Source organism: Branchiostoma belcheri, unplaced genomic scaffold, assembly GCF_001625305.1.
Source record: "Branchiostoma belcheri isolate BF01 breed outbred unplaced genomic scaffold, Haploidv18h27 scaffold89, whole genome shotgun sequence".
NCBI lineage: Eukaryota > Metazoa > Chordata > Leptocardii > Amphioxiformes > Branchiostomatidae > Branchiostoma > Branchiostoma belcheri.
Window position 1 is genome coordinate 976,284 of NW_017804564.1, and position 16,374 is coordinate 992,657.

The window sequence follows — 16,374 nt, forward strand, 5'->3', positions numbered from 1 at the left end:
GTTCGAGTCCTGACATGCCACCGATCTTGTGCCCTTGGGAAATGCACTTTACACGACTTTCCTCACTTAGCTCAGGTGTAAATTAGTATTGTCCTGTCATGTATTTGTCCCCTGTGTTGGTTGCGGCATTAATATAAGTTGAAAAAACTTGAGTGTGTCGTCACCACGTCTGGTGATTACATGTTGGAATTAAAAAAAAAAAACGTTGCACACACGAATGTCAACAAACACTCGAGTGACAAATCAATCAAAATGAGCCTTGAATACAAAATTATTAGTATTGCAGATTATTGGAGTGCCAAATCTTACATTTGTATATGATCGCATCGCTATACGTGCTATCTGTACCCCATATTAGTCCGGGAATTTTATACGGAACGTTAATCATCATTTTTCGTGTTGTGGATATTTCCCGTTCAGGATATCCATGTGTACTGTGGATCTAAATAAACCAACCAACCAACCGTGTTGTATGAAGATATCTCTTATAAGTGAAAAAATTATGTGTTAACACACTCAGGTAAAGGTGCTTAGCACGTGAATGGAATGAAATAATTATCTGAACTAAAAAAATGAGATAAATAGCTAGCTCAGTGTTGCGAGTTTCCAGATTATTTATTGCTAACATTTAACCCAACATTGCTCACCCACACGTATGCAAACACACTCCGCTGACAAATTGAGCCAACAAAGCCATGAATACACGGTTATTGCGACTCGTTGGAACGCCAAATCTTGAGTACACCCGCCTGAGTGCACAACCTTTGCTCTGCCGATGACTGTGTTTGTTCACTGTTCAAGCAAGACTTGATAACCCCTGACCCTGACACGCCGTTTTGTGTGGCCGTAGTCTTGAAAACATCCATCCAAACTACATTATTGTTGGGTGGGGACTAATCTCCAAGCAGATATGAGGTTGGGGAGAAAATCTCTATTCTTCTGCTGTTATTGTGTTCTTGTCGTTTGATACTGCACATCAATTTATAAACCATATTAATGTTAATATTTATGTAAATATTAATGAATGTCAATGTACAACAAGACGTAATTCGGTATGGGGCTGCAAAGTTTTTTTCTGAATAAAACCATTTTCTTATATTGTGAGGTTGTGCCATTTTATCATTGATAATGCTAGTGCTTGTGATATTCTAATTTTAACCACAATTTTTAAAATGTACTGACAGAAACCAGATTCAGTCTCAAGAACTGCAAATCTGATTACAGAATAAAGATCGACAGTTACTTGTATAAAGTTTGAAAACAAAATAAAGTGAAAAGGACACCCCAGAGGCCCTATTTGTTTATTTGAAATTCATACGGAACAACAACTATGGCTACAAAATTATAGATGGATACGATGGTAATATATACGGATATACGTTTAGGATACATGTATATGGTTTCCTGTTTGTCTGATTTGTAACCTTGCTATGAGATAGGTGATCTTAAAATATATGATGATTATTTCTGATCGTGAATGAAAGCACATTATTTACTACTGTTACTATATGTTAGTATATTAATTATTGGTCTTTACGGCAATACTGTAACGTTATGCACAATGCCGTTGAAAGTACAAAATATAGTAAAGAAGTAAAACTTACGAAATACCCCTTCAAACCAGAAGGCTGTGGGCCACACGCCGAAGAACATGGCGTCATGTTTGCTAAATAATTGAAAATCTGGACTCAAATGTTACATTCTTATAGATTTTTTCAACGTCAACAAGCAAGGTATAGTGTGAAGAAAACTGTTGTATGGCACTCACACGCCACCTTGCGATAGAGAATAAAAAGACAGGACTTCGGTCCTTAACAATGAAATATACAATTTTTGGGGGTACCACATCTTCTCTTCTACACGTCCTGCTCACGAGGCAAGATCTCGCGAGAGCCTCTCCGAGAGTTCACAGACAAAATCGAACAGCGAGATGTCGTCATCCTCCTCTTCCAAGAGGTCAGTGACCTCTGCAGCCTCGGTCTGGCGGAACACAGCCTCGATGTCGTGAAGGGTCTTCGCGGGGACTTCTGGGTAACCGTCGGAGTTCGAAGTTATCTGTTGCGTCAGGATTGCCTGAACGTCTTGCCTAAAAATGAACAAGTACAAGGTTTACTTTACAAAGTTAACATTTGCAAAGCAAATGCATAATGTTTACCTTCGCATATGGTCTGCTCTGTTAATTCTTACTCAGACACATTTCATATACTATATATATATATATATATATATATATATATATATAATCCAACATGATATAATCCAACACCAGTTACCATGGTAACAAGCGTCTGGTTCATGCCATTGACTTTATTTGTTTGGAGAAGTAGATGAGGAAGAAGAAACAGAGCAAAAACAATATCTTTTCCTTCTGAGAAGGTAAACATAAAAATACAACTGACACGTATCTTATTCACTATATTCATCAACTGGAATTGACTTCAAGACGGTTGCATTTTTATTTAGACTTGTAAGCAAGACGAAAGCACAAAGGAATGACGTAATTATCCTACCACTTTTTCTGGTCCTCCATTTCTGCACATTCTGTGGCGAACAAGTTCTGTAAGGGAAAAACAGGAAGATATTGTAGACTTGCGGAAATCATCTTGGTTCTCAAGCCCGGCTTAGTGAGGTTTATCAATTATCAAAATTCTGTTATTTTTCAGGAAGAAAGATTGGATTTTTTTTACTGCCATAACTGTTTTCCTTTCATTTAGCTCACTCCAACATTACTTTGAAGTGTGCCGTTCCCGTTGAAAGTAGATTACGACCTTGAACTGACCTTGATCTCCTGTAGTACCTCTGTCACTAGTGTGGCTCTGTCCATATCCAAGATGGCGGCTTCTCCTCCTGAATCTGTTTCCTCTTGAGTCGCCCCATCAGGTGAGTCTGTATACGTAGAATCTAGAATAACACATCGTTTGGCTTCATTATAAGATGATCTTTTCTCACAAGCATTTTTACTTTTCAATGGTCCACAAATAACAAAAAAAAATTTGAAAAATTGACAGGTTTGCCTCAACGTATGCTGTTTTTTTTATCGGCAAGATCTGAGATTGAATATAGAACGTACGGTACCAACTACAGCCTTCCTCAAGTTCGAATGACCACTGTCGTGTATGTCACGTGACCATACAAGCACGTGACGTCAGATGCTGTTTATAGATAACAGGAGGTTCATTTTCTTAGACTTTAAAAGGAACTGCTAGAAAGTTCATTTACTTTAACTTTGAAATGGAACAGCTAGGAAGTTCATTTAGTAATACTTAGACTTTGAAATGAACAGCTTGATCTTTTTCAAATTGAATACTTGAAGTAAAGAAGATACCTATTATTTGCTGTCTTTTGGTTTTCTTCAGAACCAGGTGGGTTCCTTCCACAATTCCTAGATCTTTGAGACACGCGTCTGGATCCTTAAGCTTCCGGCCGTCGTTATGCAGGATGGCCTAGAATATTACAAGACATAGCCATGTACATGTCTTCAAGTACCAGAGTTATCAAACAAGGATTGAGGTGTTCAAGAATTCATTCTTTCCTAGAACTATCGCAGAGTGGAACTCACTGTCACAAAGTACAGTGGGGGCATTGTCATTAGATAGCTTTAAACAATGTCTAGAGTTAGATGTTCAAGGGCTAGGTGTAACAAGTCATCGGTCTAATGTAGCCAGCTGCCGCCGCGCCGCGTGCCTGTGAAGTTGGTGTGTTACGCCGAAGGGTGGTTATACCGGCTATACAGATACAGAAGCTGGTGTGTTACCCCGAAAGGCGGTTATACCGGCTATACGGATACAGAAGCTGGTGTGTTACGCCGAAGGGTGGTTATACCGGCTATACAGATACAGATACAGACCTGTCGGGCGCAGGGGACGTGAGTTTCTCGGGTCAGGGCGGCCATGAACGCCGCCAAGGGAGAGTCGGGCTGTACGGTGACGTCCATGGTGGTGGTCGGGCCGTCATCGGGGGTGTACTGTACACTCACAGTGAAACCTGGGTTCAATGATATTTTGATTTTTTTTAATTTAAAAAAAATCATATCTTTAAGATTCTTTACAAATTTAATGTTTTTTAAGAATATTCTTGAAAACGTTTTATTAATTAATGTTTTAAACGTCCATGCTAGACTTTATACTTGATATTTCGGGTATTTTTGATATCTCAAAAAGAGTCAAATTTAGAGCTTCCCTTCGGCCCTTCACTGAGACATAATGCACCTTCCCTGTTTCGTGTCCTCCAGACCAGAACACTAACGTACCTTCCCCATTGTCCTGTCCGTCACAGCCGAACCACGCCCAGTCGCCCCTGGCAACCTCCGTCTCCCCGCACCTGCACACCTGCGTGACGTCATGCTGCACGTCCGTGACTGTTACCTGCATGGTTGGGAAATAACGTCATTCAATTTAAAGTTTCTTCTGTCTTCAATGACATTATACTTTTTGTGTGTTTGCTTATGGACATATACAGACCACATGGGTTGATTTACTAGCAAAGTGCAAGTGTTAAGGTATACAAGAGCTATCAAAAAACTGGCCGAAAATCCGTGTTCTTAAAGTCTTTGGGGGGGGGGGGTTGTTATGATCATACCAGGTGTGAAGAAGCAAAACACGGCACACAACTTGGCATGTTCAGCATGTTCAGCATACGGAATCTACTATCTCCAAGATAACTAGCTGGTACGTATAATACTATGCATTTTTCTACAGTTCATACAAATTGCAAAACTCCTAACATTCTGTTTTGTTTCAAACTAAGACGTTTAATGCACAAAGTCAAAGGCATCGTCGACTTAGGTCAACCCAGGTCAGAAGAAACAACAAAGCACAGGTAACCTTACCAGGTGAAACTTGATCTATGTAAACAATAGGACAGGTACACTTTTGTTCACAGGTAAACCCACTGAGAGTTGGAAAGGGGACCTGACAAACTAAAACATATTCTTACGATTCTTTGCAGAATGAGAGCTGACATTCATGTTTCAATATCACAATATGACATTAATTTCACTACCTCCCACTACATTTGATACCAGAATATACGTCAAATAAGGCAGTGCACGATGCAGGCCACCCCTTCAAACGGTACAGCCAATGACCTTTCAACCGTAAACATTTCAAATGCCAAATCGAGAGTCACTTCCGCATTGGGTGTAAGGGGAGGGACGCCATCTTATTTCTGCTGAAAATAAAGCTGTGTTCTTTGCTAGAATGGCTGAAGAAGCGAGGGAACTTGTAGCTCAGGCAGGTCAGGCTGCCGCCCAGCCTGCGATAGAAATGTTGGCTGAGTGGGGCCGGGTGTACCTGCGCATCACCGATGTTTGGTTGGCTCGTGGCATGGCTATAGGTGCGTTCTACCTGGCCAACAGGTACCTAACTATGAGGGCTGTCCGTCGGGCTGTTGAGAGGAGGGACCCCGACAACCCCGACCAGCCAGCCGACCCACAGGTGGGCTTGGAGGCAGAGGTGGACTCCCTCCTGGTTCCTGTCATCTTCTACTCCCAGCTGGGCTACCAATACTTCACCTCCATCCAGGGTGGCCCCTTCCTCAAGGTCTGCCTACAGACAGAGCTGGAGAAGGTCGGCTATAAGGAGCCCATCGACGTGAGCGTGGAGAGGTGGGAGCTACCAAACCTGCCGGAGGGGGGAGCAGGGCCAATGATGGGGATGATGGGGGAGGAGAGAGTTCTGGGCTGGCTGGCAGAGTTACCGGAAAAGGTGGGTACATCACTTTCAATACCCAATAATTATCTTTATGGCCCATGCAATGTATACATGTCTGAATTTTTTTCTTTAGGCATTTTCTTAAGAACGCTAACTGTACATGTGTTTCTACATGATTGGAATATGAGGAAGTTCCATTCAATACAGAATTTAATGTATTTGCAGACGAGCATACTCAGCACAGCAGCAGGGGATTCTGGGATACCTGAGGATGTGTCCTCTGAGGCAGGTGTCTCTACTGTTGCATCACGGGAGGATGTAGAGGAGAAGGAGGAGAAGGAGGAGGAGGAGGCTGGACCATCACAGACGAAACAGGCCAGACTTCAGCAGCAGCCTCCAGTACAGGTCGCACCTACTTCACAGCAGGCTGAGCTACAGGAGGGCCCACTGAAGAGGTGGAGAGCCGGGCTACTGCAGCACGAGGACTCACCAACTGCACAGACATGGCTCAAGGCCTTCAGCTGCCTGGAGAGGGGGGCAGCCATGCTGACCAGCGGGGGGTACCAGGAGGGGGAGGGGGTGGAGCACCTGATGGAGGGGTTCATACTGATGGAGTTACTGTCACCTGATTATGTTAATATAGTCCTTTATGACCAGTCCTGGCTGCATCTGGACAAAACAGAGTTGGACCGGCTCATCTCCAAACAACTGCAAGCTAACCCTGACAGCACCCCCTGTCTGCTAATACAGGCACTGCAGCTTCCCGAGGGACACAATCAACAGCAGGCCTTAACCCATGTGATAGACGTTGTTCTACAGCATGGAGAAACAGACCCCATGTACAAACATCTGGCTGACATATACTTTACTTTAGGCTATACAATATGGCAAACCACCAGACAACCAGCCCCAGCCCTATCTGTCTTTGCCAGCGCCCTTATGTACAGATCTGACCACCTGCTAACCCTGTACTTCACAGCATGGTGTTCCATGGATGTGTCTGTCCCACAGGCCATTAGGCAGTTTCACCACTACATCCACACAGCTCCTACAGACGATCCCTTGGTGCCATGGGCTCATTGCTTCCTGGTTATCCTGTACGGCCGGCAGGACCAATCTGTCCACAGGGACAGAATCCTGCACCACTACAACATGGCCCAGCAGACTGACAGGAACAGGCTGCCTGTGTTTCCACCAGCCCCTAGTGGGGTAACAGACCCAGCCAGGAGGGTGTATGAACAAGCATTGGCACAGACCTTCACTAGCGATGCATAAGAACGGATTGGAAGTACATGATTAAGATGTAATTCAAACGTTCTCTGTGAGAACATCACACTGCTTCTATTTCAAAGTTATGAATTAAATAACATACTCAAGTTGATAAAGGTGGAAGGAAGTCTAGTACTAGTACCACTTATTATTATATTTGCTAACTTCTAAGCTACAATACTCTCTGTATGACATTAGAGTAGGTTGTACTGTTATGAATGGCTATAGGATATACACATATGTTAACGACTGACGGAATCCTACTATACTTCGTACCACTACACTTGCACTCATTAACACTTAAGTTACAATGTTCTGTATAATACATTAAGTTATACTCTACGTTTGACACGAAGCACAAGTCGCAGGCACTCTGTAATGTTTAACATTTACCATCAACAGACTGCTGTCCATGCACGAACTTAAGTTGCTACATGTAAAATAAATGCTGCCTTTTATTGTTAATTCGGAAGTTACACTGTAAGTGATGTTAAATACCTTGAGTCTAGTAAGTACGTAAACCTTGGTGTTTAGCTCCCACATATAATAATTAGGTTTAGTTTACTAACTGTGTTGGAATCTAGTTCATTTTTTCAAAGAGAATCAAAACTTGTCTAACTTTGGTAATTATCGTATATATCTTTGTTGTTTGCTTTGGTGTAGTTTGTTTGCTGTTTTTTTGTTTGGTGCACCTTTTTCTAATAAACAAGAGATTTGGATTCAATGATGTTTATCAACATGCTGTTTTTTTCATTCCACATTGCGTGATCACGATATAACCGTAAATCAGCACATGTCAACCCCTTTTCACCCTACAACTGAATGAATAAATGAATGAATGAGTGAGTGAGTGAGTGAGTGAGTGTAGAAATGAATGCAAGAATGGTTTAACATAAAATACTTACAACAATTAAACTTCAAACGATTTTACGATTAGACAATTAGACATACGCATTGCATATTAAAGATACATTTCATGTAAGCTGTAAAAGACAAACGCTCTTACCACAGCACCGAAGCGGACTGCCAAAACCAACGTTACCTTTGCGACGGGGGCCGATATCGTCTTCCAGATACCTTTGACCTAGTGTTGACGTGAATGACGTCACACTTCAAAGCAGCCACGTGACAAGTTACACTGGGTCAGTCTACTGACTGAGGAAGACCAGAGTGACTGGTCTAAAGATCTAGGTGAGATTACTTTTTTGTGGTGGATCAAGAATTTTAACTTTAAACATTACCTTCACGAGTCTCAGCCGACTTCTGTCCTTAGTTCCGGTAAACTTGACTCTGATCCATTCCATCAGTGTCCTGGGGCGTTTCTTCCACACACGCACGCCGCTTAGCGGAAACAGCCCGGTACTGTCGCGATAAAAACGTGTCTGGTACGTCCTGTGGAAAAGTAATGACTATTAGCCTCCTGTGCAGGCCTCTGGGCGGGTTGAAGTTTTGATAATGCGTTTTGTAGAATTTTTAACGCGTTCTTTTGCCGGCCGTGGCGGATACTTCTCTGGGCGGCTGGATGTTAGCCTGGGTACCATCCGGATTTTCGCTCCGCAACGCTCGAAAAAATGAAAATAAATGGCCGCAATGACTCACAAAATATGGGGAAAATGAGCGAATGCCAAACCAAATCCTGTTGCTATGTTAAAAATATGTTGGCTAGAATTCTTCTGAATGTAATTAAGTCAATGTTAACCGAGGTGAAGACTCAAAAGTTGATGTTAAGATTTACACTCCACCAGGCCTTTCTACGGGAATACGGATCGTAGAATTCGGCAAAAAAGAGAGTAAAATTGGCCAAGGGAGTCAGGCCACGGGAAGGTAGTTTCTTTCCCAGTCAAACCTACAAGGCGGCCAAACTCCCCTGGCAAATATTCTCCTATATATAGCTAAAGCCAGCGTACATGTAGTTAGTCTGGTAGAGACTAGTTAAGATTTACCCCGAGGTAAGCAGGTCCTCCTCCCGGACAGTAATGTCCTCCCGAGTTCCGCCCGCCCCGAGCAGCCTGAACACGAGGCTATCCCTGCTCAGCCGCGGTGGTTCATCCTGTCGGTACGTCACCCTTAACGCGTCTGCAAGAAAAACATGCAGCAGATGATGAATTAGCCTCTACCAGGCTTCGATCAGGCGATGGAAAGAGTAGAAATGAGTAGCCTCTACCAGGCTTCGGGAGATGGCCGAAAACTGTAGAAATCGGTCAAATAGAGAGATAACATGCCAGGGGAGTTGGTCTGCTAGTGAGAACATTTTGCCGCACCCGAAATGTTCTCTCTAGCAGACCAACTCCCTCGGCATGTTATCTCTCTATTTGACCGATTAATACTCTTTTCAACCGCCTCCCGAAGCCTGGTAGAGGCTATATATGGATCACAAACAAAGACATTGAGTTTGCCTATATTTGTCCTTTATGTCTTGATATAGTCACATACTTGAATTACAAACAATTCGTCGTATCTAATAATTGACAATGAAAAACGCACAAAAATCCATCCATACTTTTTTGAGCCACCGTTAAACAAATAAACCCTTGTGAAAAGAAACAAAAATGTCCTCACATTGTCCAGCCCTGTCCACCTCCCCTCGTGCTAAAGTGTAGTTCCCTTCGAACTCTCCGTCCTTCAACACGCCGTCTCTGGCTATGGTGACCTTGTCCGTCACGTTGACCTTGGCCAGTTTGAAGGCCAAGATGGCGTCTCTCACGGCGTGAAGGTGTTTTTCGGGCGTCTCCTTTTCCCGGCAGACATCGCAGCTGACGTCACCCAAACAGGCGCCAATCAGCAGTTTGAGTTTCCCGCCATATCTTACCCTCTCCTCCTCACCTTTGACCTTTTCCCATGAGAGCTCCTTTGCTGCCAAAACGTGGGTCATGACTAAGAAACTGTCGTCATCGTTCCTTAATTTCTCCCTTAAAGAGAGACTTGCCAGGTTATTCGCAAGGGTTTGAAAGTCAACTGCGATCTCTCGGAGGCCCCTACACGTGACCTTGACGGTTGAACGTTTGACCTTGCAGTAGGTCACGCCCACCTCGCCGACATGATGCACTCCCACTCCGCCCCCTCCTTCAACCTTCATCACCATGGTTACGATATCATATTTCTCTACCTCGTGGTCAGCCCGGGACGTCTGTACTTGGTCTAAGACATCGGAGGCTGGCGGCTCCGTAAACTTAAAGGTCCGTTTTGCGCGGAATGTTGTGTTAAGATTCGGGTTATCCAGAGGTTCTAAGACGATGCTGCCGAGTTCGGTGCACTTTGATGTTTTCATCAGGACGGTTTTTGGCGGGAACTTTTTCTCGCTGACAGAAATGTCGTCCACCAGCCACCCGGCCCCTCCCACATAGGTCGTCAACACGTGGTTGCCAAGGGAACGGTGGTACGACAGAAAGTCGTCTGCGACGTTGTTATTGGTCGTCTGGCTTTCCATTGTGTTTGAGTTCTGACCTGAAATGAAACATGGAGTTAGAAGGAGACCATGAATGCGCCAAAAAAAACAGTTACTCAAGCAACTGGATATGATTTTGGAAACCGCCAGACGTTTCAGCTAGTATCCCCTAGCTTTCGTCAGTGACTGAGAGACCAGAGGAGAAATGCAGGTTTGTAAGCACTAACTATTGATTTACATGCAAATAAATGAAGGCAAATAAATGAAGTCCAGAAATAAACAAAAGTTAGACACGTCAAGACGAGATGATGCAGACCATGAATGGAAGAAAAGAGTATTGTTTTTTTTGCCAAGGACATTATACAGAAGTTTATAATGTCCTTGCTTTAGCCATGTTAACGTCATTGTCCCAAAATGGTGGCAACCTAATTTCACCATAATACCTGAGTTTTGCGAATTGACGTCTTGCAGGCGACGAAAAGTCCAAGCCACGCTGTGGCCAAGACTCACACACCAAAATATTTACCCCCGAAGGCTTGAACTGACCTCAGCATTCTAAGAATTTGAACTGCAACAGAATCGAACGACAGTAAACATCTGCTACGAAATTTGCATAGGAAAGAACTCGACCGACAACTGTCGCCCCATGTTTACAATCTACTGTCGCAAAGCACTATTAAGGCCACACCGCCTTAATTTTCTGGATGACATCCCCTGAAGACCCCCAAACTAGGGCGCGCGGGCGAATAATAAAAAAATTCCGGCCAAAATTAAAAATGCTACCAAACCACAGGGATACAAAGCTGGCATTGTGAATTTGCGGCAGTGCAAAGCGACATATACTACAAGCAGGCTTTTTGCGGAATTTATGAATTGGCACTGTGCCTATGTACTTAGTTTTTGCCAGTCGTGGAGCTTCAGTAGCCCGGGTGCCGTCCTCCAGAGTTACCACCGGCTCCCTATTGTCGCTAACTACCATGGACTATCCCAGCCCTGTTTTTGAGAACAGGCAAAAATCAATGCGCGCGCGGATGTCATCCATAAAATTAAGGAGGTGTGGCCTTACTAGTCACAAGAATCTACGTTAACATACGTCTACCACAGCCTTGCTAAACTAGCGTGGAAATGAACACCTTTTGCGAAGTATGTGTGACAAGCGATCTTAATTGTAGGGCTGTGGACACAGTTTCGCCCAGGTTAGGTGTGTCTTAATTGGTACATCTGGGTCATAAAATGGCCATGCTTGCCACCGTCTGGTCAGAATTACAGCTCTACAACAATCATTTGGACATAAAATGGTGTACAGTGCACCACACATCATGCCAGTGCAGGAAAGACGAAACACGTTTCAAGGTTACCAAAATGGGGGGGGGGGACCTTACGGTACTCTCCAAGCAGAGGTTGTGGGGAAATGATCGTTAGCTTTTTATATATGGCCGTTTTTTTTGTCGCTACCCCCGTGGCCGGAGGCCGGCGACTTTCTCTGGCTAATACAGTCTTGCCACAGAAAGGGATCTGCTCAACCTTACGGCAAGGAAGCCCGAAGGCCTCTACTGACTGTGCCTGTATGTCCTGGGCGGGCAACTTATTCCATTCACGTATTGAACGTGAGAAAAAGAAGAAGAAGAATTACAGCAGTCTTTTGCAGCAGGGGTGAGGAACTTTAGGGCATGACTGTCTCCGGTACATCGCTAGGCGGGTTTAAGTCATTGTTCCGTAGCCGTAGGTATGTGCAAGGACATTATAATGTCCTTGGTATGTGTATGTTACTCTCCAAGCAGAGGTTTGGGTTTGGGGTTTTTGGCGTGTTTTTAGGCTTTTTATCGGGGTTTCTTTCTTCCACTGGAAAGAAAAATCCCAGTGCTAAAAAGAACCCTGATAAAAAAGCCTAAAAACACGCCAAAAATAACCCAAAACCCAAACCTCTGCTTGGAGAGTATGTGCATGTGGCCTTGAGTTATTTTGAAAAGTGTAGCCAGGCGTGCTTCCCTGCTTCGCTTTCCCTCAAACTTCCGCGACCTTATCTTGGGGAGTTGTTCTTACTTCTGAGTTGTTTGTTCTTGAATAACAGACGACCGAAACTGGAACGGTTCCGCTATACTAAGAAGAAGATTTCATCACCAAGAATCCTGCACGTGGCTGTTTCTCAGTTGAACACTTAGTCAAAAGCCAACTGTTTTTCTTTAGTTTCGTTCACAAACTTTTTTCCTCCCATTTCATACATCGATACATGCTAAAAAGTACAGCGAACATAAGTTATTTCTACTGTAATGTGAATGAAACTTAATGACTACCAAGTGCACTGTTGCATTGGAAGTGTCACATACACACTTGCTATTGACTGTAAAACATTACGTCATGTTTCCTTGTCAATTTTACTCTTATGGTATCCTTATAATCTTCTCGTGCTAATTACCCTTTCTAATCAACCATGATGTTTTTAAGTCTTCTAAACGAGCATCAATAATCCTAACTCATATTTATCCTAACAATAACTAACATTTTGTTTTAATTGTGCGAAGGTAAGCCCAACTTAGAAAATGATATATTTATATATATTCTATCCATAATGTCACATAAGCCTGATTCAAAATGTTAGATTGCCAAAATTTTCCGGCGTCGTTACCAGTTCAGATCTAAAGCGATCAATATTTTCTGTCAGTGATGCCCTTGTAAAAAATCGTTGACAGTTTTTGACCCAGTTCAACGGGCCCGCTCCTTTCCTCAGTGACTGCTACAGCTACACTATACTGCTTAAGTAATACAATACGGGACACCAAAAATACCCTGACGTATAACTGTGGGACCGCGCCAATCACCACGTTAACGACACAGCTACAAATACAAGCACAGAAGGACACTAACAGTAGGAACACAAGACTTACCGTGGACTTGAGAAGACTAGAGGACACTTGCGACCAGCGACCACGTCTTGAGCTTGAGGAAGTAAGCTTCCAAATGAAAATGAAAGGAGGAAAATACGAGACGGGGTGGGACTTAAGTCCCACTGTGTGGGCAGTGTCACACACCGTTACTATATATAGTTAGTGTACCTCATAAAGCATGGGCATGTGTGGTCTGGGCTCCAGCTTTGGAGTTCAAGCAGATGTTGGGACATCATTGCTAGAAAGCTTTAAACAACTCCTGCAATTAAATGTGCAAAGATTTAGTGTAACGATTCGCTCGGTGTGATACGCCGCGCCGCGTGCCTGCGAAGCTGGTGTGTTACACCGAAGGGAGGTTTAATATTTCGATACAGATGTTTAATAGGAACGTCCGTACATGTCGCTAGATGACATGAGGAAATAGAAAGTTCTGTGAGTATAGTAAAACATGGTCAACGTGGGCCTGTGTGAACAGTGTCACACGCCCCGACTGTTACTATATTTACTGTACGACGTAAAGCATGGGCATGTGTGGTCTCCAGCTTTAGAGTCCCGTTTTTGGAGCCCAAGCAGATGTTGGGAACGTACGTAGGTCGTTGGGGGCATGGAGAAATGAAAAGTGTGTGTCACAATCCACGACTGTGCTATATTTAACATAAAGCATCGTGGCATGTATGGGCTCCTACTTTGGAGTCCAATCAGATGTTGGTAGCCTGGTTAACCAGATCGCCGTGAGCTCAGCGCTATCCCTCCGGCGCCGAGAGCGTTTGGGGCCGCCAACCAGGCCTCGAACGACACACGACACACTCAAGTTTTTTCAACTGATATTTATGCCGTCACCAACACAGGGGACAAATACATGACAGGACAATACTCATTTTCACCTGAGCGAAGTGAGGAAAGTCGTGTTAAGTGCCTTTCCCAATGGCACAAGATCGGTGGCATGTCAGGACTCGAACCCGGGATCTCTAGGTTCTGAGTCGCTGAACAGGAAGTACAATCATGTAGGAGGGCGGGAGCACAATGAGACCGTTGTAACAATATACCATGAGACTTTTTTCAACACGTCACAATTAATCTTTATTTACTGAACAACACAAAGGCATGCCAAGCATGTTTGTTCTCCAAGCAGATGTTGTGAGTGTACATAGTTCGGTAGAGGCATGAGAAAATAGTCGGGCGGTATCTCACGTACAATACACCATTATAGATTGTTGTAACTTGAGCCAGTGTGGGTGTTATCATGTTTCGACACGCCACAATAAAACCTTTTATGTCATACGTGGGCCGCGATTACGTTCGATACGGGTGTTCCGGCCCGGGTCGTACTTTACGGTTCGGCCCGGTCTTCTTTATAGGCGTACGGCCCGGGCTTCCATGGCTTCCATAGAATGATTCGAACGCGTTTCGCCCTAACCGCGTGCACCGCTTTCGAAAATTCGAATACAAACTTCGGACGTTGGAATTGATGTTGCATTTTTTTGGTTTAGGGACACAAAATTTTCGCTCATTTCACATTGAAAGGCGCGTTTTCTTGGGTGGTTATGACATAAAAGACTTAAGATTCCTCTAGGTAATATACATTCATCACTTTTATCATGACACTTTGAAACTTATACGCCAATTATGTATGGTTCTTACCTGTAGTCACTTTTTGTCACAGTAATTCCACCATATCATAAATAAAACACAATCAGAGCCTGCATGTTCATACATAATACGATTAAATTAGCACTGAGTGTCTACGCATGAAAGAAAGTCAAATTTTTACTACCATATATGACCTACATTGGTCATAACTGATCATGCTTTACTACCAAACAGACAGTAGAATCATTACAAACGGAATACCATAATGTCTTTCAGGTGCAGATAATATAACAACCTACGGTCACAAACTCAAGTCCTTAGTCACTTTTGTCCCTCCTATTCTGGACAATAAGATTTTAGATTGTGACGCTAACAATAAAACTAGAAAGGTAACATTTGAAAACAAATGCATAATGTTTAAGTTCTTTGCATGTGGTCTTCTCTGTTAATTCTTACTCAAATACATTCATATATGTGGTCAGACAGGAGTCTAAATCCCTCCTACAGCTATAAAATTGCAACATGACGTAACCCAACACCAGTTACCATGGTGACAGACGTCAACAAATCAGGTCATTGGCCAGGTCAGTGTCAGTGGAGAAGAAGAAGAGGTGGAAACGTTGCAAAAACAATATGTTTTCCTTCGGTAACCATAATTAATGACTCTCTAAAAACACACAAAAATAAAGTCGTCAAAAGTTAAAAAACCAACAGCAAACTTTGCCATTTTCCAGGACAAATCCTAGTATTGATATTTAGTTTTACTGTGAGATTTTTCTCAATCTGACATGACCCACTCTTCAATTTCTTGTAATACTCAAACCTGGCAGAGGTACAGGGAACATCGTAATTATGTTGAATTTTTAATATTTACAATTATGTTGAATTTTTAATATATTACATATAATTACAATACATTTTAATATAGCGAGTTATGCAACAACAACAATAAAATTACACAATACTGCTAAAGTTCTATACACATATGTACTGATTATGTTATTTACAACTTTGTATTAAGTTCTTTAATTTAATTTGATGTTTCAAGTCTGACCTTCTGATTCGGACTTGGATTTATGTTTCTATGATTTCTGTACCTATGTTTATGTTCATGTTTATGTTCTGGTGTCTTATAAGCCCATATGGGCTGGGTGACAAATCTCGCAAGACACGTAAATAAAAATTCATTCATTCATTCATTCAGTCATATATTACATGAATGATAAAGACTAAACGATAACGGGCCGTACAGAAGGATAGCCCGATGAAGGAATGAGTTACTAAGTCTCTATGTGCGAGTTGTTGGTACTGCGCTGGATATTAAACCTTGTCCTGCGGAGCCAAACAATTGTTGTCTTGCACACAGTACCACCTACTGTATATATCACTATGCATAGGTACTACTTTGGGGTATTTCTCGTGCAATGCATGTTGAATTTTTAATATTTATAATTATGTTGAATTTTTTATATATTACATATAATTACAATATATTTTAATGTAGCGAGTTATGCAACAACAACAATAAAATTACACAATACTGCTTAAGTTCTGTACATATAAAGTTATGTACCGATTATGTTATGTACAACTT

At 42.7% G+C, this 16,374-nt stretch overlaps 2 protein-coding genes and 1 pseudogene across 2 annotated transcripts in view; 1 reads left to right on the top strand and 2 right to left on the bottom strand.

The window, feature by feature from the left end:
• Positions 1-1,841: 1,841 nt before the first annotated feature.
• On the bottom strand, positions 1,842-4,370 carry LOC109487483 (annotated as a pseudogene).
• Positions 4,371-5,139: 769 nt separating this feature from the next.
• Positions 5,140-6,926, top strand: LOC109487484. The gene is made up of 2 exons (XM_019791472.1): positions 5,140-5,705; positions 5,877-6,926. The coding sequence occupies exons 1-2, from the start codon at positions 5,199-5,201 to the stop codon at positions 6,924-6,926; spliced, it is 1,557 nt and encodes a 518-aa protein (XP_019647031.1). The 5' UTR covers positions 5,140-5,198.
• Positions 6,927-7,894: 968 nt separating this feature from the next.
• The window catches only part of LOC109487485, a 37,876-nt gene continuing 29,396 nt past the window's right edge, over positions 7,895-16,374 (bottom strand). Inside the window, exons 8-12 of the mRNA XM_019791473.1 lie at positions 13,191-13,256; positions 9,480-10,359; positions 8,864-8,996; positions 8,162-8,312; positions 7,895-7,903 (exon numbers count right to left, since the gene is read on the bottom strand). Coding sequence (XP_019647032.1) covers positions 7,895-7,903; positions 8,162-8,312; positions 8,864-8,996; positions 9,480-10,359; positions 13,191-13,256 — 1,239 coding nt within the window. The remainder of the gene's footprint in view (positions 7,904-8,161; positions 8,313-8,863; positions 8,997-9,479; positions 10,360-13,190; positions 13,257-16,374) is intronic.

Excerpts from the sequence above, each read along its gene's own strand:
- LOC109487484 (XM_019791472.1), top strand. The coding sequence starts at position 5,199 with ATGGCTGAAGAAGCGAGGGAACTTGTAGCTCAGGCAGGTCAGGCTGCC. Across the intron at positions 5,706-5,876 it reads TGGCAGAGTTACCGGAAAAG|ACGAGCATACTCAGCACAGC; the intron begins GTGGGTACATCA and ends ATGTATTTGCAG.